General features: G+C 41.4%; 1 protein-coding gene across 3 annotated transcripts; it reads left to right on the top strand.

Moving 5' to 3' along the window:
• On the top strand, positions 1-26,596 carry cxxc4 (CXXC finger 4). 3 transcript variants are annotated; one of them, XM_056368320.1, is made up of 3 exons: positions 1-498; positions 2,555-3,493; positions 25,318-26,596. In XM_056368320.1, exons 2-3 carry the CDS (start codon positions 2,669-2,671, stop codon positions 25,360-25,362), a joined length of 870 nt encoding a protein of 289 aa, XP_056224295.1. In that variant the 5' UTR covers positions 1-498; positions 2,555-2,668; the 3' UTR covers positions 25,363-26,596. The 3 variants fall into 3 exon arrangements, with proteins under 3 accessions (XP_056224295.1, XP_056224296.1, XP_056224297.1); XM_056368321.1 differs by lacking the exon at positions 1-498 and adding an exon at positions 623-860; XM_056368322.1 differs by lacking the exon at positions 1-498 and adding an exon at positions 1,948-2,001.
• Positions 26,597-27,545: the final 949 nt, after the last annotated feature.

Genomic DNA, 27,545 nt, shown 5'->3' with positions numbered 1-27,545 from the left:
GCACACAATACAGCCCCCGGATCAAGAGGAGAGGAAACACCTCACCCCCTCTGCGATTTTAACCCCCCCTGCCTCTTTTTTTTTGAACGGCACCTTTTGGCTTTTTTTATGCACTTTCCAACCTTTTGCTAACGTGACACGAAAGTCGATAAAAATGATCCTTTTGTTTTGAGCGCCCTGAACACACACGCGCGCGCGCACACACTCACACACACACACACACACACATACACACACACATACACACACACATACACACACACACACACACACAAACACACACACTCACACAAACACACACGCGCACGCACACACACACACACACATACACACACACACACACGCTCGCCTTGCTCTCCTCCGGCAGCCTGTGTCTGTGCGTCTTCTCGCGTCTTTGCATTATTTTTTTCCCCCCGCACACGTATCGCTTCGCAGTAATGTGCCGTTACACGGTCGCAGGCTGGTAGCATCTTGGGAGCTCTTCTCAACAGGAACCTGGTAGGTGATGCTCTCTCTCTCGCTCTCTCTCTCTCGCTCTCTTTCCCTCTCTATCTAAGTGTGTGTGTGTGTGTGTGTGTGTCAGTGTGTGTGTGTGTGTGTGTGTGTGTGTGTGTGTGTCCGTCCCTGTTTTGCCGTCCAGTTGCATGCGTTGTACCCCCCTTTTTTCCCTGTCCCGATTTGTGTCCGTGCGGCTGCCAAGTGATCCAGGCAATGTCAGATTAATTTTTATGGGGTTTTATTTGCACTAACGCACCGCGCTCCCCTCTTCGGATTATCTATGCATGACCTTTGATCTGAATGTCTACCACGGACCAGATTGAGTCTAATTAATGGCATCGTGGTGCAGCGGCGGCACAAAGGTTCGTCATCGGACGTGGCTTTTTTCCTCACTTTTCTTTCTTCAATCTCCCTCTCGCACTCTCCACCTTTCTCTCCCCCCCTCTCTCTCTCCCTCTCTCTCTCTCTCTGTGTCTCGCTCTCTTTCCTCGTCCCCCTCTCCCTCCTCTTCCCTGTGTCTCTCTCCAGCTCCCAAGTATTGAACATTTCTGTCTCTCTAAACTTTGTTTACAGGCTGAAAATCAATGTCCGTGACTTGATTGCCTTTGGGCTGCGTATTTCGCTCCAGGGGTGAATTGATTAAGTAATAATGACCCTGAGGAGGGCTGATCATTAAGCCAAGGAGGTTTTGTTTACTGGTTGCGGGTTGTCTTGGATGCCACATCGACACTGAACCTCCAGATCTGGACTGGATGGTGCATAACACTCCAGGCTTCACAATTGTACCATAAAAATTTACAAATGACAATAGTTGAATGTTTAGGTGCATGTTAGAAAAAGTGAGACTTCAAGACTTTCTGAAAAATTGCCTGAATAATTTGGTACTTTTAGGTTAACAAGGAAAATATTTACCTGCAAGGACATGTTCATAGGAGGGAAGCACCCACCCTGTAAGATCTCTCCAGTTCCATGTGTGCATATTTCTAATTTATTTTTTTCTAGACAGCTGCTCGGTAGCACCATGGAAGTGATTTGAAATGCTTTAGTGTTCCAGCAATGGATCAGCTTTGGCAATTAAGAGAGAAAGCCCAGAAAAAGGTAATGGAAGTAGGGGGAGATGTGTCTAATGGGCTTTTATCTGTGGAAACCAAATCCAGACAGACTGATGGAGAGAGGGAGGGAGAGAGAGGGACACACACACATGTGTACACCTACACACACACACCCCATCCGGAGGCAGCTGACACTGTAGTTGGTCTGGTCCATGATCTGGATGTAAATTCACCAGTGGCTATCTCATGCCGTCATTGAGTAAATGTAATAGAGCTGGCCATGAATGAATACCAGGTGCTCTTAAGAGGCTGAACACAGTCGTGTTTACATGGATGGGCCGCCTCTACTATTTGGATAAGATGAAGAAAAAAAGAAATCTAAAATATTTAACTATGTTCCTCCTGGCACCCAAAGAAGATTATTTTTAAGAGCTTATATTGCAGGCCTAAGGTAAAAGTCTTTGTGTTTGTAGCTGCTGCTGTCATAATCTGAATTCTGGTGAGGCTCTCCTCAAACTTTTTTAAAAAAGTGATATTTTGGATTGAATATTCAATTTTTCTTTTTTTACATTTTGATGAAATGTACCTTTGTGTATTCAAATGCTTTTATTCATTCTGTGAAGTAGCTGATTGGACTTTCTTCAAAAATATGTAAGAATAACTTGACAAGACGTCTAAACAATGTTGAAAGTCTGGCGTTGCTTTTCTTTCTTTTAAGCATGCTAATTCTTTCCCCCATTATAATAATGACATGTTGGTCTGTCACAGCTATCACGTTATTGTCACCAGATGAAGATCAGCTCTGACTATTTGTGATGGTTCCACTATAAAATGTGAGCGCGTAAACAATGTGCCAGAAGATTCTTCAAATGTTCAGCTCTTATCTTCAGAGAAAAGTTGAAGTAGGGAAATGAAATCTGATTAGAATGAAAACAGTCGCCTCTTTTGTGTGTAACTGTTGTTTCTTTTTTGTTTTTTGTTTTTTTTGTTTTCTTTGCTTTTAGCACTGGAGAAGATAAACCAGGATGGTAACACACTGTTGGTAACCAGCTTCAGTTCGACAAAGGCCGCCATAACTTCACTTTCTTCTTCTGAACATTGACAACCATTCCTCAGCCATGTCTAACATAAACAATGCGCTTTGCATTGAAAGTGGACAGAACGCAGACGTGTCTCTCTTACAAAAGGATAATCTTCAGGATGGTGGATTAAGCCAGCTTTTGGATTATAACGCAGAAATGGAAAGGTACAGGTCTTTTGCAAACTTTTATAAAACCAATGGGGCATTTCCACAGACTGCTAAGATTGCCCGCATCACAACGCCCATTTTTCCCAGTGCTAGAATTGGCATGTCCCCTTGGAACTGCGATAACGCCATGCTCTGGGGAAGGAAATCAGCGGCAATAAACCCTAATAGGACCAGCATGCATAGAAATGACTCCCAGAGGCCGGGGAAGCCTGGCGTGCCGCCAGAGACGCTGCAAATGGCAAATAATAATTTCCTCTCTACCTTATCCCCTGAACACTGCAGACCTTTAGCAGGAGAATGCATGAACAAGCTGAAATGCGGCGCTGCTGAAGCAGAGATAATGAATCTCCCAGAACGCGTTGGAACTTTTTCCGCTATTCCGGCTTTAGGGGGCATCTCATTACCTCCCGGGGTCATCGTCATGACAGCCCTTCACTCCCCCGCAGCCTCAGCAGCCGTTACAGACAGTGCGTTTCAAATTGCCAATCTGGCAGACTGCCCACAGAATAATTCCTCGGCATCCAGTGGAAACCCAGCGAAGAAGAAAAGGAAAAGGTGTGGGGTCTGTGCACCCTGCAGGCGGCTAATCAACTGTGGTGTCTGCAGCAGTTGTCGGAACCGCAAAACGGGCCACCAGATCTGCAAATTTAGGAAATGCGAGGAGCTGAAGAAGAAGCCAGGCTCATCGCTGGAGGTGAGAACCCGGGCTCTGCTTCCCCTTCTTTTGTTATTATCCCCTTGCACTCCAAAGCATTAACCTTTTCATCCAGTCACGTTCTAAGCCCTTGAAAATTGTTTCCATGCCCACCCATGCCTGAACATCCCCCCGGCTTCTCAAATCTGCCTACCCGCCTAGCCTAATTGGCAGTAATTAGGGGTGTTTGTGCGGAGCGCAAGCTGAGCTTGGCTCAGACACCCTTAATTGCTGCCAGTCAGGCTGGGGCTGGAACGCATCCGAACAACCCCGAGCTTGGCTCAGCTCCAAGCAGGGCTGGGAAATGGTTTTCAGCAGAGAGCCATCCCTCTCTGCACCCGGTCATTTTAACCAATTATGGAAACCGTCTCTGGATGGGGAGAATCAATATCCCACAAAGCCTCAGCCTCCGACCACCAAGAGATGGTGAGAGTGATGGCAGGGCTGCTGATGGCGTTTCTCAAAACATCCCCCAAGTTTTGTGTGGGGAGGGGAGTGAAGCACCCAGACTGATCCTCTCCCACTGATCCTGTATGAATTGATTGTGCATATACAGTGGGGGCTGAGATGAAATCATTCTATATTATATTTGTGTCATTATGGCCAATTACAGATCAATGTAGGACACGGTGCACATCAAGAAGGGTGCAGAGGCAGAAAAAAATCAGCATCACTTAGAGAAGAGCAAAACATATCAAGCAAAGGCTTAATTGACAAGTAGCAAGAGGCTTCATTAGGACACAATCCGAGGGCAGTGTTGTTTTTAAAGGTTCATTTTAATTGATTTAGTTACTGGATGATATTTAGTTTTCAAGGGCAAAGGCAGAATATAAATGTTAAGTTGCAAATCTGGTTCTCTTTACCCTGAGAGTTTGAACTTGCTCACTGACTTAACATGAGCCTGTATGGATGAGTCACCAACAAATGCAACCTGAGGGCCAGATGATTTGCTCATTAATTAAGTGATTACACAGAGAGGAAAAAGAGGTTAATTGTAAAATATTAGCTAATCTGCTTATGGAAAAACACCATGTATGGATTTCTTTGTTCACTTTGAATTTCAGCCTGATTTTTGTTTGAATCAATCGAATCGAAACCACTGTGCCTTCATTTAGGTGTGTTTTTCTGTTGTTTTATGATGTAAATATCACCTCTGACTGAGCCTGCTCCTTAGCAGTGATCAGGAAACATTCAGAGTAGATTGAGACTGTCCCAGAATACAAATGTTGAAGCTTGTTCTTGACCAAGTAGTGGTGACAAGCTCAAAGTGACATAATATATTATTCATATAATTCTCATCATTTATGTCTCATGTACTCTCCAACCTAGCGCTACATGCAGGTTTTGTGCTCATCCAGTCCTGATTGGACAGCATGCCACCTACGTCTAATATCCCTGATTAAAATTTTAGTAACTTCTAATGATTTTGACAGGAGTCTCAAACATCAAAAGCTTCACCACTTTGCAACTAAAACAGAAACTGAGAGACTTAATTACAGCTGCTTTTTCTACTTCTTTAACCCCAAACTGCATGTCAGTCATTTTAAACACAAGTTGTGCAAACAACCACTGTTCAAACCTGCACAGCTTTATTTTGAAAGTTTCCAAAAGTTTGAGACAGGATACATTTTTTGGGTTAATACTGCTTGTACATCTTGAAAAGTTCTTAAAGATAAAAGTTTTCTTAAAAACAAGTGAGAAAAATCTGGCTGTGCAGTGCAATTATTTCAACGGCTTTCCACTTTAAAATCAACTGATTTCAAGAAATTTACAGAAATGATTGTCTGCGTCTTCAAACAAGGAAGAACAAGGCAAGTCGTTGCTCTAGAATCAAGAAAAGTGCAACTTGATTTTAGAAGCTACCTCACACATCATGATTTGTATTTTTTTTAGTAGAAGAGTTATGTAGTAGAGATGTTTCCGATATTTCAGTTGCTTTAAGAAAATTACACTTTTACAATTGGACTCAAATTACAGACAAAAATGACTTGATAAGAAGAAGACTTTTTAGCGTAAAATGAGGATACTGTATCTAGATTATTTCCATTTGATGCAGCCATAAAAACCACGGCATCACAGGTTTGAATATTTCATCTACTATCTTGTACTGTAGCTTAAATTGAGCGTTGGAACCATCTGATTCTTTCGGGCAAACCTGGATTTAACAGGTTGAATAAAGAGGTCACTGATGGGTTATTGGGGATGGGTTGGACACTCCTGAGGTGTTAATCGGAAGCTCATTTAATGTTGACTCCATATATCATGTACTAACAGGTGTCTCAAACAGGTGTCCAGGAAGCTGGCCTCACATTCTTAATGCATGGGTAGACTCACTTTTGGAAAACATCCATTTGCAAAGACGGTTAGAATTACCAAGGGTGTGAAAACCCCCAAAACAAATCCACACTTGCTTTTAAAAGCTCCTTCACTGAGTTCAGTAATTCATATTATGGACTTCTCTGGCAGTAATTGTTATTTTTGACTCTGCATCTGTAATTACAGGTGCACCTTCTGCTCCGGAAATGGGTTTGGGGTTTAAAGGCATCTTAGAGGTGTGAGGCTGTGCCATTGCTTAGTCTAACTTTTATACATACATTAACAGGGAGTGCATTTTTTCACCTTGTTGACGGTGCTAATGGTCGCTGACACGTATGAGGAAGCAGGTGCTAAAGTGAGTCTAGAAGGAGAATTTACAGCGTGTACTGTTCATGCAAATCCAGATGCGAGCTGTCACGCATACGCAGACTATGTCTCTCATTTTTTCTCTCTCACGCACACAAACATATGCACAAACGCAGTCGAACTCACATCCACATACTACATACTATATATTATTCTCAAAAAAGAAAAAACACACACACACACACACACACACACACACACACACACCCAACATGAGCTGAGTGTACCTTTTGCCTTAGAAGAGACGATAAGCTACTGGCAGCCAGTTAGATTTGGCTGTCACTGTTTTCCACATGGGAATCACCCTGAACTAATTATATCTTAAGCAGCGGTGGAAAATGCAAATCAGAATTTTACTCACACCCCTGAAATTGGAGAGCCAATTTAATCTAATACCCCCTTTAATTTAGCGCGTTAATGCAAGGCCCTAGAGAATTGCCCTGTGTCACTGCTGTGCTGTTCTGCAGCAGATTCTGCTCGTTTTCTGTCTCTGTCTCTGTGCTGCTCTCAGGCTCCAGGATGGATTAGTCTGGCAGAGGAATCTCATCTAACCTAACATTTCCTGAGCAGTTACCTTTGCATAGCCTGAGCTCCGATGGCTCAAAGGTCCTTCATTAACTTCCAAATGAAATAATGCTCATATGAGGGCAAGCTGTGTCTCCACCACTGTTTACCTCACCTGTTTGCCTCAACGGCAGGAAAACGGCTTTAGAGTTGTGTTAAATTTGGTAAATGTAAAAGTTATCCTTCCATAACAAATTGTTATTTATAACATGAAAGACCAAACATAACTTTTTATAACAGAAATACTGCTTTTACTTTCTTATCATCTTATGACCGTTAAGATTTTGTCCCTTGTCGGGAGCCCCGGCCCGCAGGTTGGGAACCACTATTTTAAGGTACTTAGTGTTCACCATCCAACAACTGGCTCAATGGTAACACTCTGCTGTGTAGCATGTAACCTACACTGTTTATAACACAAGTTTATTTAATTTATGCAGGTTCTATTTTGAATTATATTCAGTTATTGAATGTTTTTGTTAAAGACAATTTTTTGGGGGGCATTTTAACTCTATTAGATTGTAAATAAGATTGAGAAATGAGACTCTGAACACTGGCACTGTTGCACGTAGAGCTTTACTGTGAATGCTAATAATCTGACATGAAACAATATGAATTAAAAATAGAATAAAGAAGAGTTCATTGGTTAGTAATATAGGCTTCATAGATTTATAAAAGTCGGCACAGTATTTGTTGGAAGTCACGACTAATTAGGTCAAGCTAACCAAAACATGACCAGTTGAGTACCCTCTTACAGAAAGACTTGACAGCCATGCTACAGTCTCAGTGAAAGATCCAGATTTTGAAAATATTCACAACAAAAGACTTTTTTTTTTTTTCAGGGCTTTGCTTGTGAATGCCTCTCAACACATGTCTTTATATCAGGAGTCTAATGCCTACAGACAGATGTCCAAAACATCATCATCATCCACAATACACTTGGAATGGATGGAAACATTCAAGTGCCAGTTCACTGGGTTGTTGACAATATTGACTGGAACAGTTTAACCTAAACAGCACTTGTGTTTTTGCGTTCATAACGCCACAAAGACCAAGTAAAATCCTTGAAATAGCAACATCCAGAGAGGCTCCTAATTGATTAGTTGTATAACGCAGTGTAGAAAAAGCAGGAATAGGGCAAAACAAGATCCAATTGAACAGATTCCTCCTTTCAATTAACAAATGTCAAAGGCCAGCATCATGTCATGAGCAGGAAAAACCTAGAGTAAGGTGGTGTTCTTTCTCTGCCTCTCTCTCCCTGTCCCTGTTCTTTGTGCAGTGTTGATATGAGTACATGAAATGGGTGAGATGAAAAGGTGGCATGGCTGCCTAGAAACCTTTTGCTATTGTGATAAAAGACAAGGCCCAAAATGGTAGGAAGCAGGACCTTGAGGAAAATAGCTTGAATTCAGCCTCTTAATGAGAGTGCAGGAGCCAAATAAGCAACAGCAGCCAGGTCTAATTTGTTTTAGGTGTGCTCAGAATAGATAAGGACAAATCTGTGGCCTTCACCCCATCCCCCCAACCTTTGCCTCCCTGGAGATAACACTGAGTGCTCCCAGCCAATCTCCGTGGGCAAAGGAGAGGGGGTAAAGAAAAAAAAAAAAAAAAAAAAGCAGAGAAGGAAAAGCCTGAGGGACAGACGGCCTTTAGATCTGCAGATCTCTAACTTACTGGATTTATTCAAGCTTTAAAACTGCAGATTAATTTGGTCGCAGAGGTCTGGGGGAGTGTGAAAAAAAAAAGAAAAATGAGGCTGTACGCCGCTGCGCATCTCAACCTAAAGGGCAACCTTAAGCTCCTGTCAAGACAATAGGATTTTGCCATCTGAACCACGATGCAGACCGCTTAATTATACACATCTTCCCTGCAAGCTACCGTCAGCTACTTAAGAGCATGGGCCCCCTTATTCATTGTCATGCCCTTTTTCCCCTAGATTGGTCGTGCCGTGTGGATTTTCTGTCAGCTTCCATTTGCACAGAGTAGCTGTCCTCCTCAGGCCTTTGCTGTGCTCGGGAAGGCACAACCGCACGGCACTGTTAAAGAATTCATCATTTTTGCCACTGCCACCAATTAAGGCCAAAGCGTAATCGGAGGCGTCCGGACGATGCCCTTACATTATGTGGTCTGTCGCCTCCTCTGCCCCTGTTTGATTTAACATCCCTGGTTCAGTGGTGAAAAAGAGCTCATTGTCATTGTCTTTATTATAGCGCGAGGAGACAGAGAAGGAAAGGGGGGTTGGGAGGTGGGGGGTGGCGGGTGGTGGGCCAGAGGGGTAGAAAAGCAGCCCGTTGGAGGGTGGACAGCGTGAAAGAGCAGGTGCGGGAGGACGTTAATGTGTGGCACTTTAAATTTTAAACAGATGAGAATAAATTATTAATGCTGACTCCGGCTGAGAAGTTAAAAGGTATCTCGTCATGAGAGCCTGTATGAAAAAGTGTGAGAGAAAAGTCTTCGGTAAATGCATCCGGGGACTGTAATGAGCACAGAGAATCACAACCAGGTGTTTTTCTGGGTTTTTTTCTCTGGAAAAATGACAGGTTCTTGACTTATTTTGATTTCTGCATGTATTTCATATTTTGGCTTTACTGTAACAATTAAACTCTACTAGTCCTTTTTACGAAACAAGGCCAGTGGCAAATGAGTCAATGAACTGAATGAATAGCCAGATTAGAAAAGTTGCTCTTGAACGTGGTATTCCCCATTTTCAGTCAACTATTACCAAATTCCTCCAACAGGCATACAGCTGCTTCCTTTGTGGCTGTATCATTCACATATTAGGCATTAGCTATGTTAATACACTGTCCTTACAAACAGTATGCTTCAACGTAAACTGCAGGAAAATGATGAATGATCGTAATGATTGCTCATTTCCATTCAAGCCAAGTAAGATTTTCTCTCATATAGAGAATATAACAGTCACATGATCATGCCTTTCTTATTTTGGGATGACATTTGTAAGTCCCTCTCATTCATGGACTGAGAGTAGAGATTGGCTGCCTGTAAATAAAAGGAGAACACCCCACAATAGTATAATTATTTCTCGATACCAGCTGAGAAACCTCTGTAATTTTATGCTCATTATTCATTAATTACAATGGTTACACTTGTGATGCCAGACTGCAAAAAATTGCTTTAAGTCATAGTGCCACTATGGTATTTTGACTTGAGAAATCCAGGCTAAGGGATGTTGAAAAATAATCAAATTAAAGCTAGCTATTCAAACAGTTGAGGCTGTAAAGGCAGATGTGATCAAGTATTGGTCAGTGTATCCAACCATATCTGGTCCAGTTGGATGTAGACTACGGAATAAGACATTGTTTAACCATCCCCACCACGTTTTTGGTAATTGCTTAATACAGTGCTTGGTAGAATCCGCAAATACAAGGTCTTTAAGTCACATAACCTTTTAATAGAAATTTTCTTTGTTAAACAGAATCGACAACATTTAGTTCATAGTTGCTGCTGTGTTTACACTGGACATTCAACAGGACAGAGAGTCTTGTTGAGAATTTGATAGACTTATGAGAAGTTAATGCATTAACCCACATTCTACAATCATGCATGCTATGCATGCGGAATGGAATTGATTGCTAAGAGGGCAATAAGTCGCCACTTATTAATTATATACGGTTATAATTTCCCTATGCAGGTCTAATACTAAAGTTATTACAATAATCAGTTAAACTAAAGTTAGGTAGCATCAGACCAGATTGCATTGAACCCAAGGTGTTGATGATGTGCTCTAAATGATGATTTGTATTTCAGTGTACACCTTTGTTTTACTTTCTGTCTCTCTTACTCTTCCTCTCTTTGACAGACCACTAAATTACACTTCTGCTATTGATTTCTAACATTTTTCCTCAAGTCAAACCTCAAAACTGTCCTCACTGCTCATCATACTCACCTACCACCATGGCTCTGGTTGACTGGACAAGGACTTGTTTCTTAAGATGGAGACATTACCCAGCCCTGAATGTAAGGATTTGCTGTCTAGCAGCAAATGTAAGGGTCCAGAAAGGAGCTGATTTTAAGTAAAACTTCATTTTCAGTCAGTTAGGTCTTATATATAGACTATATAGACTCTTATGTAGCCTATAGAAATTATTGTAAACACACCAACCAACTTGGCAAAATGAAAATAAGCTTTACTAAGAAATGAGAGAGTAAGAGAGAGCAACTATGCATCAAAATATATCATAGATGTGTGCCTCTGACATATTTCCATGATTCCAAGACAACAATCCATTTTTTAGGTAAACTACATCTACAAATACCAACTTTTCCAAGAGCAGTAAGGTAGCTAGCTCACTAACGCTACATAACACTAGTTGCCCTGGAAAGTGCCAAACGGTTTGTTCCCCTCTTCAGCTCTGGCACACCAATCATTGCTGATGACCTAAAACGCTTCACTACCAATGCGTCAGGAATGTCGCCACATTTATAACATTCCTGCCACTGATACATTTAATCAGCTTTGTTTGAACTCATTTTTCAAAGGCCTGAGTGTAACGGATATTTAGATGTAAAAGTCAGGCATTCTAGCTTTAAGATATTTCTATTTAATCTTGATCTTTAATCTTATTTTTGATTTCACTTATAAATTCTGACCTGATAACTGATCTGGGAAATACAGCCTGGCCTGTGGGCACACCTCACTGTTTCCAGACATGGAAACTTCTCTTTCAGCAATTTAACCCATTATATACGATGTTTATATGTTTCCCATCACTGCTAAAAGTTTTCTAAAACATAAGTTTTTGGATTGTTTTCTTGCCTCTCAAGAAACTTCTTTTTGTTTGCAGAGACTTGAAGTTTGTTTGAAACATGCAATCCATCACAGTAGAACTGTTGGTCTGATAATATCATGCATGATAATGCAGGTATGAACAGGAAGCCTAATGGAAAATCTTCCCTGTCAATGCAAATGCTTACAATAAGTAAACAGGATCTCGTGAAAATAATAATGTGAGTTTGGTATTTTCTTGCACCATAGGCCTAAACAGTAATTTATTTGATCATATAAATTAGAGATATTTTCAGGTGTAAGGGTCAGTTTTGACATATAGATGGAAAATACGATTTTTTGTGTGCCACACAACAAATCATAACTTAAAATAAAGGATTGCATTTACAAATATAATGGATTTAAAGAGCATCAGAAAACAAAAATGACTTTTTGTCTCGTATTACTCCATGGTACTTTAGTAATATGGCTCTGCTTTTGTTTATGCGTGGAAGAACATAAATGATATACTCACAATATACTGTAGGCCTACTCATATAGGCCTACAAGACTTGACACCGTACTTGACACCGTTTATAATACTGAGCTGCTAAAGAAAAAAATTCTGTCCAATCTATGTTAACGTCATTGTAGTTTGGAAAATGAAATGAAAATGATGAAATGTAAAATACAGGGCCATAGAATTGCAGTTCTGTGGATGCTCTGATGAGTTTATATCCGTAGGTTAAAAGGCAGTAATGACAGAAGGCTTTGTGACATTTGTCCGAGAAAACTGATGTGAAAGTGAGTTTGTGAGTGACAATGGGGGATGGGAGGAATCGGTCATCGTGGTTTAAGCGTCTCAGTTTCTGCAAGTCAAATCCTCGCATGTTGCCACCTCCTCTATTGTGGCTCCGCTCTCAGATTATGAATATTTCATGGCAAGCATCTGACACCATGCCCAGAAAGATATCTCAAGGTTTTTTTCTGATAGAAACCCTGGGGTTAGAGAATGTCACATTGGCGTGAAGTCACTCTGTGGCCCCCAGGTAAAGGATAGGATTTATGATGCACCAGTTGATGACATCAGGTGGATATTTTCATTCCAGAGCAGAGAGCCCCTTTGTCCTCCATGACTGATAAACCATTGAGCTTTTCACAGTTTGTTGTTGCTCCTCGAAAGATCTGTCTGTGGCGTTCTGTTGTATAGAGAAATGATTTCAATCTGCTCAGAGTGCACGCTGTGTTTTGACAAACTGTGAACGGTTTCCCGTCTGATCAGTGTGAAGCTGCAATGACTAAGCAGGGGGGAGTCTGCTTGGATTAGCTCTGTCTTAAATGCTGCCTTTAGCATATTACATTGCCCACTGGCTTTCTCCTAACGACATCTCTCTTGTTTCCATCTTTGTTAAGTTTTACTTTCCAGTTTAACTAAAGCCTACTTATGTAATTCCTCATTTTAGGTTGCTTTAGGTGCAATATTAGTCTAACCAGATGACTTTAATCCTTGTTTCTCTTTCTTCGGGTGGGTTCTCCCTAATGTCTAGAGAGCTGACCTTACAGTGTTATTGTATGTGTATCTAATTAAATAAAACCAATTTAAGACCTCCTACACGGCATTGGATTTTCCAACAGTATATGTATTAGCACAGTGATTTCCAACCTTTTTGGCTTGTGACTCCATAAACTGGAATTATATGCTTCTGTGAAGATACACAGTGTAATGGGTTACTGTGGGTGGCAGAGGAGCCAACATGCACATTTCCCAAATCGCAACTACAGGTTGTGTCGACCTGCATTTCAAGCAAGTTGATTCAACTCACATTGGGAGACAAACTGAGACGAAAACAAATGTAAATGATGTAGATACTAGATTTGTCTTGAAACAAATTGAGTTATAAACTGGGCGAAGGGATTTTCTCTACTCTGAGTTTTTATTTCAAATCGTTTTTTTTATTGATATCATCAGTGTTACTTGACAGAAACACAAGAATCATCTGGATAAATGAACCATACTCTAGTTTAATCATTAATTTCTTTGTTTCTGAGAAATCTTGTTTATTTTGGGCAGATGCTATTTGTACCCAGCCATGGGTAGCCAACAATGCTATTTGCACCCAGGGTGGATAGCCAATATAGCTATTTACACTAAGGGGTATATAGCATGGCAGAAAAAAGAACACAGGTGTCTGCAGACAACAATGCTACTTGGACCTGGTTTGGACAGCCAATGTGGCTGTTTACACCTGGATTTTAGGCTCTCCTGGACCATTTCAATGAGTCACATGGGAGAAGTCCTGGCAGAAAAGCATCCTAATACTTGGTTAATGTTGTGGGATTGGTCTATTTTAACCCAAACCATGATCCAACCAAGTAGTTTTGGTGTCTAAACCTAACCAACCTGCAACTGAAAACTGAATATCATAATAATAATAAAAAAGATAAGTCAACTAAATAAAGTCGTTTTTTTGTTTCGCACAACCTCAACCAATTTGGCATGGAGGATTGCCATACCAACATTTACATCTACATTTACTCATTTGGCAAGTGCTTTTATCCAAAGGCTGCAATGGAGAAACAAATCAGTGCTGTAGCATAGTTAAAAAACTTTGTTGAATCACACACTTAATTAATTAATTAACTAATTAATTAACTAACAGGTTGTAAAATCACTTTTCGCAACAGTGTAATCTTTAGCTTCCACTCAATGTTAACAGTGCACATGACAAAAGTTTAAGCTCTGTGATCGTTTTTCTTACAAATACACACCTTGGGAGTGGTTTTGTGCACACAGGTTTGTGTTTTCAACTTTTAAGAACTAGATATTTTCTATCACAGCTGTTCATCTTTTGTACTGATGATTCAAGTGTTGATGATTCATCAGCTTTATGCTCATCCGAAGCGCCATGGAAGTGCTTGGACTGTGAGTCACCCAACACTGTCTATGAAAAAAAATGAATGGTAATTTTACTTTCACAACCAGGAGCATCCAGCTCCTCCCACCTTGCAGTTGTATTGTTGATACAGAGAATGGCCACCACTACATTAGTATCCAGTTCTTTGAGTCTTTAATGACTTGTTGGGAGTTAAGTACACACCTTGAAATAACAGTAACCTTTCTCATGTTGCATTATCTATTGTCTTGTTACTCACTGAACTTGATGCACAGATTAATTTGACTCAAATTTCAGTTACCTGAGTGCAATTAAAGATTCAACTTCAGCTGTGTGTATTTTCTAATCCTAACCTAAATATTGTGTTTATTTACAGTAAATATGCAGAGCTCTGTGTATAGACCCTCTGAGTTTAAGGGCTCCCACACAGATGCTGAGAAATCTGCTCAAAACAAGAAGGCCTGCTCCTACTTTGCATTTCAATTTAACATTTCAGAGAACTGGCAGCATGTTGCCTCGCTTAGCCCTCGCTTCGTTACACCCACATGGCTTCTCACCGTGCTTGCTGACGTCTTCCGCTGTTCAAAGGGCTGCAACTTGGCTGAGAAATTGGGGATTTCCATACCAGATCCCTCAGGTATCTACACAGTCAAACGCGTGTCCTGTTCACCCCCCCCCCCCCCCCACCTCTGCGCCTCCCACCCTACAACGCCTGCCGTTCTCCCCGCTCACACGGCTCTGATTTCCCATCTCAGAGCTCAACTGACCTGTGCCGCTGCATCTCTTTGTTTTGTTTTCCCGAAATCTCAGCAGCATCTGAAAGCTTCTCTGCTGTCTCCCTGTATAGGGTTTGCTCCCAGAGGAGAGTTAGCCCTGTGTAAAATTGCTTTACTTGGACAAGGCTTGTTAGGTGAAGTTAATTGAAATGGAGGCTGGCACTGTTGTACTTAGTAGCATGTAGGTGATCCTGGCTACAGACGGCAGCCTCTGACCCAAGGCTGCTGCCTCAGTTTCTTCCTACGAGGGTCAGCTCAGCCTCCGTCTGTGTGGGCAGGGATTTTCCATGCATGAGAAATGGAAGAGGCACGGTGTCTGAGCACTGTTTCAGCAGCAAAAAGTCACTCCCTTTTTAACCTAGATATCTCACACTGTGTGGGAGGACTGTGTGAGATTATATTCTGTGTTATAGGGTGAGAGAATTCAAAATAGTTATTGAATTAGTGTTAATATTAAAGCATACCATCAGTATGGAAATACACATCTCTAAGATCGTGTTTCTGCCATGGATCCTTTTTCTAATGACAAATGCTGAATGAATTACTGGAGAAAAACTCTCATAGTATAAGCATTAGTTATTCATATGAGCAATTTCTAGTGATGATGCTTGTAAATATTCAACCACTTTAAATGATATTAATTTGCTTTGCCATATACATTTTGGGAAGAAACACAACTGCTGCCTGGGTTATTTTTAACAGCTATTGTTTTTTTTTTTTCCAATCAAGCAAGTGTGACGTCTTTGTACTGCAAAAAAGTCGTAGGAAGGAGGTCAGGATGGATGGTTGCGTGTGCAAATCCCATAATTTCAACAAGACAAGAAACCTGCACTTTTAGATTCAGGCTACTTGGTTAAGATTAGGGAAGATTGTGGTGTTGGTTAAATACTGAAAGTGTTATAGGATTGATTGACGAGTGGATACTGAAAACAACGTTTGACAGCCAGTATTTTCTGTTAAGTATGATCATTTTGCTTTAACACTGGATGTCATGTATGAATGTTAATGTTTTTTTACTATGCAACCTACAAAAGCATAGTTAGTAGTGCAAATTAGCTGCATATAAATTCAACTTTTAGGATACAGTGTTGAAATATTCAGCTATAGCAATACATAAGCAATTAATAAATGGTTTAAAACACACTATGATGCAAAACTACAGTGAATGCATTTGTGAACAACTGTAACCCCTTGTGTGTAGGCTGCTGTATAAAGAAATAACCAATGACAATATAGTAAAACTAAGTTTTAATGATATAAAATACGGCTTCATAGGAGAAGTTATAACTGCTGACAAATACTGAACATTAAACGCTTTCAAATGTCCTCAAAAATGCTAAAAGCTAAAAATGCAAGTTCTGGAAATCAAGCTAGCGCTAGCATGAGACTCGAAAGCAAATTGCTCCCACCCCTCCCTCTCCCTGCTCTGTAACGCCTTGCTCAGTCCTTCACCTACACCCTCGTCGTGTTCGCTGTCTGAGCTACCGCAGGAATACAGTAAAGAAAAGATGGAATTAAGAAAATCAAAAAACAAACAAACAAACAAAAAATATATCAAAATCATCAGTCCCTTGCACAGGATACCTATCTCTCTCTGCATATAATGCAAAATGTATTTTAGATATTTACAGTTCAGATTTTACATTATTTTACATCTACATTCTCACTTGTTAATTATACTTCAAATAGTCTTTGGACTGTTTTCTTTCTTTAGGCAAAGCTGGTTAATATCCCGAGATTAAAAGGGTAAATTCACAGTGAGTCACAACAGGCAGAAATCTGATGCTGCGCTGCTCTCTGTGGTTTGAAACCTTCAAGTATCTCGCTCCTCAGGCCATGCCCCAGTTAGTGATGTCACAGGCTCGGCAGGTGTTTTGCCTTTGGCAGCTGATGGAAAACATCTGCTGTGACATCACTAATTGGGGCGTGTCCAGAGGAGAGCAGCAGATTGCGGTTCAGCATTTTCATTCATATTTGTTTCTGTGTGGATTTACATTTTTCAAGCATTTGACTGTAGCTGTCTCAGTTGCTACTGACGTGTACCAACTGCCTCATAAAGCGACATATTGCTGTGCTGCCCCAGTTAAACTGGGCCTGTTCCATTTCACTATCCACTCAATGGCTCTCTGACTGTTTGATAAAAAGTGTATTTTCCGAAGCCACTGAGGCTTGGCCCGTCTCGCTGCAAATCCACTCCTATGGAGGGCCAGTAAAATATACGTCCTACAGGAATACTGCACTGTAATTACATTCCCCCATTAGCATACGGAGGCTTGGAGTCACACCGCACTCAGCCTCCAGCAGCACTTTGCCATATGGTCCGTCTGCGCTTCTCGGGCAATATTTGGCAAGACTCTTGCAGAAGGTCAAATATCAAGTCAGAGGACTGTGCCAGAATTGCATCTATGCTAATTGCTCTCCCTCTCTTCCTCTGCTCCCTCATCCATCTCATGCTCCTGTGCTCTTCGCTCGCTCTCTTCCCTCCCTCTCCTCCTCTCCCACTGAAGTAAGTAATCTGCTTTAGGATGTTTCTGAGATGGAGATGGATTTGGTTTTCCTTCGCTGCCCCTCAGCCTAATCTCCCCCCTGTGACCACCCCGCCTCTCCCAGGCACAGCTCTTGAGCACACCATCGTACATTCCCCCAACACCCCTAGTCCATATGTGCCTAGTCAGCAAAAAACTCCCAAATTCCTCATTACTCACAAACATCCGCAATACACTTAGCTTGATTTGCTCGAATGGATGCCTGGTGCAAGGCTGGACCTTGAATTAAAAGATTGTAGCTGTATTTCATTATTGAAATGCTATCACAACATTGGTGTACTTGGATTCTTTCTGCGTGTACATTAGTGCTGTGAGCACACCCAAGTGGGGAGGTTATCTGAATACATATGCTACTTTGAGGATAAATTGGTGGATAGTTTATGGCATTCCACTTAATTTGTTAATATCTCAGACTTTAGAGTCCTCCATGGAAAATCAAATAAGCTGATGATCTGGGCCCAAAGTAAACAGAAAAATCTGTGGTAAATGTTTGCAAGGGTTGACAGAAAGTTCTGTAAAGTTTTGTAAAGGTTTTGATTTCACATTGATTCATTAGGGAGTAAAATGCTGATGTAAAAATTAGAAATAATTTAAAAAATAAATATTTATAAATCATAAACCTTGATTTTTATTTTAAATCATTATAAATTGGATGATACACTATTTTTACTTGTAGTTCAGCTTAACTGTAAAAGGACAGCTCTTGAATCCAGCTTTTATAGCAACTGTTAAAAATGAGAATGGATATGTGACACCTGTGTTCTTACACACCACAGGAATTTAAACTCCTCTCACTCTGCAGACACTGACATACTAACGTCTCCAATTTCTCCACATCATCCCAAAAATGGTGGCTTCCAAGCTGAACTGGTCCTCTGCCAAGTTTGTTTTTAATACAAACTAAGTGTGTATATACAGTAGCCTACATATATATGTATTTGTATATAAAATATATGTATAAGATTTTTGTCTTCAGGGAGCGGATCACATATGTGCCAAAGAGACAAGATAGCCATTGACAAATGCGAGACGTATTCATCACTTTCGCGCATAGCTGTTCCGATTAAATGCTTTGGTGCATGTAAACACCGTATTAAATCACATCCAATGTAAACAGTTGACCCGAAATCTTCAATTGTAATGATTTCAAGCCGAACGAAAAAAAACATGTGAATGTAACCACATTTTATGAAAATATCACATAGTGATACAAGCTGACCACAAGTTGAATTTTAAAAAATGGCTGATTACAGTGTAGTGCGGTTCCATTTCCATACTTGAATGGAATAATACAATCACCCCTGGCAATTGCCCTATAATGATTTAGATTTAATCTAATTTAATTTGATACCACTGTACCATACACAGCAAATATTCCATTACAGCCGACTTAAGTATTTACGTAAATATAATTGATGTTTTTGATGATTATCATTTGTATATGAGGGTAATATTCAGGGTTTAAGCTTGTGCGCAGAGCAGAATCTGTTTGCGTTACGGTGTTTGTGATGCAGGACTTGGGGGCAGTGGTGTGTGGATGACTAGATGAGTGGTCTGTCCGTGATAGCGGCCTTGGAGAGGTACCTTTTATAAACGGCACTGGGTGGCTAGAATATTGGCTACAAGCTTCAAGATGAGATTTCAACCCCCACCCACCAACGCTGGTAACAGTGCAGGTGATGGATTGCTATACCTTCCAGGTTTGAGCTTGGCAACACCCCAATATTCCTGCAGAATAAAGTGGCAGGCAATATATAACACATCAGTTAAGGCTGACTGCATCGCTGAACCCCCCCCCCCCCCCCCCCCCCCCCCCCCCTTCTTAAACCCGGAGATCGGCCCTGAATGTTTGGCTGGCTCTCAAAGTCCTCTTTCTTTGACTCTGGTGAAATATGCTCTTTCCTTTCTCTTCTTTCTTCTCATCTCTCCCTAGTTTTGTCTCAGTCACCACCAGTTTGCCTAAGAAAATAATCAGTCATTTCCCTGCATGTTGTCATTTTATATTGAAATGATCACAGACTTTGGGGGCTTGCAAGGTGCAAGGTGTTTGTGGCAAAAAGAAAACAATTTGACTGATTTGATATTTCACCTGCAGTCGTGATGCTGTGAGAAAAGTGTTTGTAATTATGTTTAAAAAAAACAAAAAAAAACAGCCAGCGTCCAGGCAACTAAAGCAGTGTCAGCTGGAGTTGGTGTGTGTGTGTGTCAAGAGAGAGGTGGTGACAGTGGTATTTATTTGTATATATTTTGTTTGCAGCCTGTCAGAGCTGCATCCAAGGGATTGCAGTTATGAAAAGTGGCCTGGTTCCCGGCCTGTAAGTTAATAAATAATGGGTATTGTCAGGGTAATTTATGGGCCATGTGTTATAATGAGCATTCGGAAACACATCAGCATCACACTCCCACAGGCTGCCCAGTGCCAACGTTTCTCCCTGAGATTCCTCCCTTCCTTCCCTCTGCCTTCCTGTCTTCCCCATATCTGCCTCAGCTTCTTTCTATCTGTTCCATCTCCACTCTGATTTTTCCGCCACTACACGTTTTTTTTTTCCAGGATACTTTCTCATCTCTTAACACTTTTTTTTTTTTTTTTTTTCATCTCAGAGTCAGAGGAGATTCTTGAGGATTCCTAGACAGAAAAAGAGAGGGAGGGGGAGAAGTAGTTGGCTGGAAAAAAAAAAAGAAATCCACCCGTAATTATGGTGAATTAAAAGTTTTATGATGTTGTGCGCGCCTGTGTGTGTGTGCCTTGAGTGTGTGTTAGTAGGAGGGTGGAAAGGGTGGGGGGCCCTCTGTGACAAGGCTGGCTGGGAGCATAGAGCTGAGGGTTAGTGCCAGACATGTCTCAAGAGAAACCGGGGCACATTTGCAATCACCCCGAGTTCAAAAGGGTAATTTATTCACAGTCTGTGGTTAAAGTAGGTCTGCTCAGAATGCCAGTGGGATTGTGCCGGGAAGCAGAGTAGTAGAGACCACATTATTTTCATTTTTTCTCTCCCCTTCTTGTTTTTTTTTTTTCCCTGCTCCCTCCCTCTCTTGCTTTTTTCCCTCATCGTTCTCTTCATCGCCTGTTGTTGTTTCTGCGAGCCCTGTGTGGCGTCTTTTAACACACGCCGGCGAGCATATTTCACTTTTACACTCATCCGCATTGACGTCCCGGCGCTGATTGAATTTTGAGGCGCTGCGGCGTCTGCCATTATCATCCTCATCGTCTTGAGTGGTTTATCTCTGGCCCCAGCTCAGTGTGACGCCAAGGCTGCAGGGGAGAGGAGGGGCAGGCATGGCAGGGTTGGGGTGGGCTGGGGAGGTTGAGGACCGTTCATGGGTTTTTATTATTTGTGTGGAAAAGACAGGAAGGATTGGCCTCAACCTGGATCTTTAAGACTGTGATTGTGTGTGTGTGTATATGTGTGTGTGTGTGTGTGTGTGTGTGTGTGTGTGTGTGTGTGTGTGTGTGTGTGTGCCCCTGCAGAGGTAAAAGCCGCCTTTTCAGACTCAGCTTTAGTCCGGCTGGTTTGATTATGATTCAACGTCCCGTTCTAGCCAGTGCCGCCTTTCCACCACTTCATCTCAATCAGCCGTCGACGTGGTTTCACCATTAACTGCACCTGCCAGGTTCAGTTAGGATCACAGGGTGTCATGGCTGCCAAGAGACCTCACACTGCCAGAATCAGCAGAGAATTATTCCACCACATGTCAGTTTTACTGTGTTGTTATCACCGAAAGCCACCGGCAGACACTTAGAATACATTGCCTACTGTGGCAGTGTGGTGGGGTTAATTTGAGGTCTGGAGAAATCTCTTTCTCCTCCTTCAGTCAGTTCAATACTCAGTCGTGTGCATTCATTGCCAGAGCGGGAAATTGTCTTTCCCTCGGTGTGTCGTTGTAGCCAGGTTGTTTTGTATGCTCTGCTGCAGAGGCAGCGGTGTTGACACGAGGCTGAGCTGCTGCCACGGCGTCTTGATTTGAGGTGAAACCTTGGTGTTGCTCCCGTGTCCCCCGGTGTAACACTATCAACCCTTACCTTCTCCCCACCTTCCTCTCTTTCCTCCCCCTTCATCCCTCTCCGTCTCTCCCTCTGTCTACGTCGCTCCTGTATTCTTGTGTCTTTTTTCCCTCACTCTCCCTGGCGGTTGATGGAGTGATTTTGAAGGCACATGCAGGTGGGGGAGCAGACAACGCGGAGCTTTGCTAATTGAGCCTTCTTTGTGCCTGGTCACTGCAGTGTGCCGAGGCGAGGAGGCCTGGGAGTGAATCCAAGCAGCACTCAAGAGCCCCAGTGGATCGATAACGCAGGAATTTAACAAAACAGAGACATGCCGAGTGCCCAGATCAGGGTCATTATTGTCTCTGGCGAGCCACACTTCCACCAGGGACTGATCAATGTGAGAATATGGATCAAGATAAACATTTTCATCTCCCCTTTCTCTCCTCTTTGCCTCTTAGAGCATCACGTTCTAGACCAAGAGAGCAGAGCGTAAAGGCTTAAAGTGCCCTTGTGGATGCACCGTATCTCTGTGCCTTAATAGGAAGACTTGTCACAGTCCTCTGACAGACATGTTGATATTTTCTGCAGGAAGTTCTTGAAGATCAATGTTCTTCTTTTTAAGGAATGGGTTTGCCTCAGACACATTAGTCTTTTAGTCCTGCAGAACTCTTGTCTTTAGCTCAATATTTTGTTGCCACAAAAGTCTGCTAGCCCTTACTATTTTATTTTATTGGACAGTACTTAGAGGAACTTACACGACTATCAATATTGTAATGTGTATATTTCAGATGGATTTCCTGTGAAAGGAACAGTATATGGAGCATGTATGTGGCTAATATTTGATTTTATCATACACCATTTTCCAATAATATGCTGGAGCTGGAGATTTTTTTTTTCAATTGGTGGCCAGTGGGTCATTGATCATTTGTCTTCCATCTGCATTTGTTTCAAACAAACCAAAAATATGAACTATCATTATTGTTTGTTATTTATTGTTAAACCGCAATCAGTGCCAAGTTGATCAGTTTGATATGAAATCAGTTGAAGGGTAAACGCAGACATATTTTTTTCATTCAAGCTTTCAGTGGTGAGAAGTGTTCGCTTTGCCAAAGAAGGCGACATCATCCATGTATAGCTCATATGTTTATGAGGAACTTGGAGGAAAACAATAGCTGAAGGGACAAACCCTTTGGACTATGTTAGTAAGACAAATTTTGTCTGGTTCAGGCGATGAGAAACGTCACAATATAGCAACAGTGTGGTTCAAATTGTCTTGGCACATTCGTTTCATGCCACTCAAGCTTCCTTTCCTTTTCATCCTGTTTTTCTCTTGTATCAAATAAAAAGCAGAAATGACATGAAAATACGTTCATAAAAAGCCTAATTGCTTCCAAAGAAAATGATAAAGCACAATAAATGGTGCCACAGAGACATAACAAGGGGGCGGGCATCGGCTCATTGTAATTAGGCCAAAAAGAAAACATCAGATCTGCAGGAGCATCTTGACCCTTCCAAAAATACGATGGTGTTTCATTTCATCCATGATTTTAAAGTGTTGGTGATGGTATCCTGCTGTTCTGGGTCCATCCATTATTCACTTGGAAGGATAATAGTAATTGCTTAATGTGGTGTGAAAAAAAAAAGGTAAATGGTTGCTACGCACTTAAGAAGGAATGTATGCATCCAAAACTAGTGTGATGCTGAGCTACTGCCTGACAATGAGCAACTGTTACAGACTTAGTTTAGGCTCAGTACCTATTGTTTCATAAACACAGTTAGCTGATAGCCTTACCAGGTGTTTCGTCTAAGTAACTGTCATTGGGGTTTTTTGGTTTGGTTAATCTACCTACCAGTTTGAGTAAAGCAGTGTCAGTCAGTTCACTGAGCTCCATAAACTAAACAAAATTTGTCATTATGGCACCAGTGATGCCTTATGGAGCGCTCCCATCATTGGCTGCTGTTTCTGATGATGTCACTGGCCAGATTCACACTTAGATCAAAATGTTCTCCACAGACTTTTGATCATATATTCACTCTGTAAATATTTCTCCTTCAGTCTGTTTACTGATGAAGTCTAAGTTGCTGTAATACAACTGTTTACATTTTCAAAAAGTTCCAACTCAAATGTAAATGAAGCGACTGTAATGTCACTGTAAGTGTAAAAATTAGCAATATGCTAAATCTGGCTGCATAAAAGTGTCACAGCTGCGATGCTTGCTGTGCACACACTTTGTACAGCATGTGTGATACATATACTGTATATTGATAAGAATATTTTATAATATCGACATATCACAATTATGAATTGGCAAATGTGTGCATGATTACATGTAAAATAATCAGACCGATGCTCGTTTCAGCAGTTCTCCACTTTTATCCACGTTATTTTGATTATGGACTATGGACTGGTTTCTCTATAAAATGTTGGAAAATAGTGGAAAATGCCAAGTTCACAGAACCCAAAGCTTGTTTTGTCCAAACAGTTAAACCCAAAAACATCCTGTTTACTCTCATATCAGAGAACGAAAAGCAGGAAGTTGTCACATCTGAGAAGCTGGAACCAACAAAATGTTGAAATATTTCACAGAAAAAATTATTAATGCTGTCAAAATTGTTGCCAGTGGATTTACTGTTGATATAATACACTAATAAGAAAATTGTTTCACCTCTGCTCTTATGCATGATGTCAGACAAAACTTTTTTCACATGTCAAACTTAATTACAATCATTCTTTAGCCAATGGGACTTTGTAAAACTCCAACATGATATGATTGCGTCATCACAATGTGATCCCACAAAGAGTTGCCCAGCCCTATTGTTGGCCTACACTGTAAATACTATATGCATGCGGCCTGAATGTCGGAGCCTGTCTGGTGCTAAAGTACTCATCAGTATGCCTTTAAGGAGCCACAGATGACACTTGGTATTAAAATGTCAAATTGCCCTCCACTCAGACTAAAGTGATTTTAGTTGTGATTATGTGCCATTTCCCCCTCTGTCAACAGCAAAAAAAAAAAAAAAAAAAAATCAAACATGCTAATTGGTCATGGGGATTGGTGGAAGACTTCAGTATTTTATGTCTCTGACTTCCAAATGAGTTTGGGAAAGGAGAGGCTGTCACTCTGGCGTAGAGGTTTTGGGGAGAAAGAGGAGGGGCAGCTTCTGGCGCGGGCTCAAATTGAAATGATGCACTGTTCCCCCTCACTGCAGCTAGAGCTGCAGTAATTAAATGCCTCATTGTTGCTTCTTGGGAATTTGTATTGAATATTTCATCCAGCGTAATGATTATTTGGGTGTGGGTGGGACGTGGATGTAATCACCTTGGCTGGCTCTTTGATGAAATACTTGGTTTGGTGGTTGTGCTTTATAGCCGTTTTAAGTGCCCTTCTGGGTTTTTGCTTTACTTAATGTCCATGCTATTTCAAACTGTTATCCACCACAGTAATATTACTCATTACTGGCTACTAAATGTGTATGTAAATTCTGATATTATATGTATGGGGGAAAAAAAATGAAAATAAAAAAAGATATATATATATATATATATTCATAAATCTTAATATTGAATTTACTATAGGAAGTACATGACATGATAATGACATGACATCAAAACCTACAGATAAAACTGTGTCCTTCACATTTTGTCTCCCACAGAGGACGCCAGTCAACAACGGCGAAGCTTTTCGATGGTTCTTTTAAAAAGGCGACCCACGGCCGCCCCATCCAGCAGCAAGAGGGCAGGTGGGACTCTTGACTCTCTGCCAGGAGCACTTGATATGTTCACAGAACCCAACGTGCTCGACACATTTGGAGAGGATGAGAGAAGAAGAAGTGGACAGACAAAAAGATAAATGAAAACATAATGGTGTTGTTTTAACTCTGTAATTTCCTTTTCTGTGTAATTATTGTACCTTTTGACAGTATCATAATGTATATTTTTGGTGTCTATGAATGTGTTTTCAGTGTTGTGGCTGTAGGTTTACAGCCAATCCTATGTAAAGGACTCAAACAGACAATCATACAATCATCCTGAATCCGTCAAACAGAAGAGGCCACAAGGATTGACGATATAACAAAACACAACACACATTTCTCTGGAGCAATAATCTATTCTGTTGATTATTCTTCAACCTTTTCATTTCTGTTGACTCTTCTGTTATTTTATCAAACAAAAACACCCTCTAGCTTTGTCTATTATTTCATCTGAAAACCATATTTTGAAATGCCACGCTAATGTTAAGACCGTCGCTGGCAGCGGGACGCGTCTCGTTGAGAGCGACAGTGTGAAGGATGGCAGCAGTGCTTCTGTGACGGCCTTGTTGACTTGTTTTCTTGTGACGTGTTTGAGTGGACTCACTGCAGAACAGGGCACATTGTCTTGTGTGGTGAGTCGCACTTCTTTAAAATCTAATTGGGAGTCATTTGATTGTGACAGCACCAGACGTTTATGAGTCAGACCGCTGTCTGGAGGTCATATTTTCAAAGATGGTCCAAGTACATGTTTTTGACAAATCTATTTGAGTCATCAAACCATTTTTTTTTTCTCTCTTTCAGTTTGGATCACTAAAGGTTGTTAACTGTCTAAACGGTAGGGAGTAATGCCAATAAAGGAATTGTAGGTTATTTTGAAAACATTTCAAATTTAGAATTAATTACACAATACTATAACATATTTGACATATCAGATGTTTTCCTGGAGCTAAGAGATACCCTGGACTTTTCTCCTGCAGAGCAAACGACAGTTTCCTTTCTCCTACAAAGTAACGTTAACACATTCCAAAAACTAAAATTATTCAATAAGTTGCTCATTGTCTTAAACCCTATTGTTGCATGTGTAAATGTGTTTTGGTTTTAAAGATTACTAAGAATTTGTATATTGTTGTTGTGATGCTTTTATGTGTTAAAATAAAAAAAAAAAGACTTCATTAAAAGACATCTTGACAGAAAATGTTTGATGTGCACGAATCACCAAAGATGCAGAGAAAAATAAATCCACCAATTGCATAACAAAAGAGAAGAAAAAGTGATCAGTTATGATCAACATTTTCCTGTTTTTTCGCCTCCTGCAAAAGCATCTACAGAAATAACAACCAGGAGGAGATGGCAGAAATATAACGGCATTGGTTGCCTCCCCAGTCACGTATTCCCTAGAATACTAAAATGTTGCATGGAGAAGAGTGGTTCCCAGAGGCAGCAGACTTTAAAGGACTAGTGAAATCCCATGTGGTTTGTCATGCTGGAATGCACAGGGTGGGGAGGGACGTGGGGAAGCAAGAGAAGTGAGGATGGCGAGAGTTGGGGGTAGGGAGGGAGGGTGTGAAGCGAGACAGGCTCCTGAGATAGCTTCAGTATCTGAGCGATCGCTGGGTCTTTGGGTTTCAGGGGTAGGGAGGGGAAGGGGGTCGGTTATGGGAAGGAGGACAGGGAGGGACAGGGAGGACAGAGGCACGTTTGGGCTGTAGCTGAGGTGGGGAGGGGTGTCACTCCTGAGGAGAACGAGCAGAGAAGGAGGAAATCATCCGGGACCGACTTCTCCCCTGACTGAGCACGCTTGCCATCACCCAAATTGAGCCGCTGACTGGTTAGGGCCAGCCAGGAAGGCGACGTGAAGTGCTCTGCAGCAGCGGTGTTGGCAGCAATGAGGCATCTGAGGCGCCCAATCCCCCCTCACTGGTCATCAGAGGTTGATAACGTGCATCAGGGGGTGCGCTGGCTTGCTCACTCCCTGGCTGGTGAGATTAAATAACATCAGAGACAGCTCTCTCTAATCCCCCTCACCACCACCTCCCACTCTGTGCTCTGGAACTGGGATTTAAAGTCCTCAGGTCCCAGTGGTAATGTTCAGTTTCCTGTTGCAGTCAGGGAGAGGCAGAAACAGAGGT

Source organism: Seriola aureovittata, chromosome 3 (genome assembly GCF_021018895.1).
Source record: "Seriola aureovittata isolate HTS-2021-v1 ecotype China chromosome 3, ASM2101889v1, whole genome shotgun sequence".
In the NCBI taxonomy this organism is placed as follows: domain Eukaryota; kingdom Metazoa; phylum Chordata; class Actinopteri; order Carangiformes; family Carangidae; genus Seriola; species Seriola aureovittata.
The sequence above is the reverse complement of the archived record's forward strand: the minus strand, read 5'-3'. Positions and strand labels throughout refer to the sequence as shown.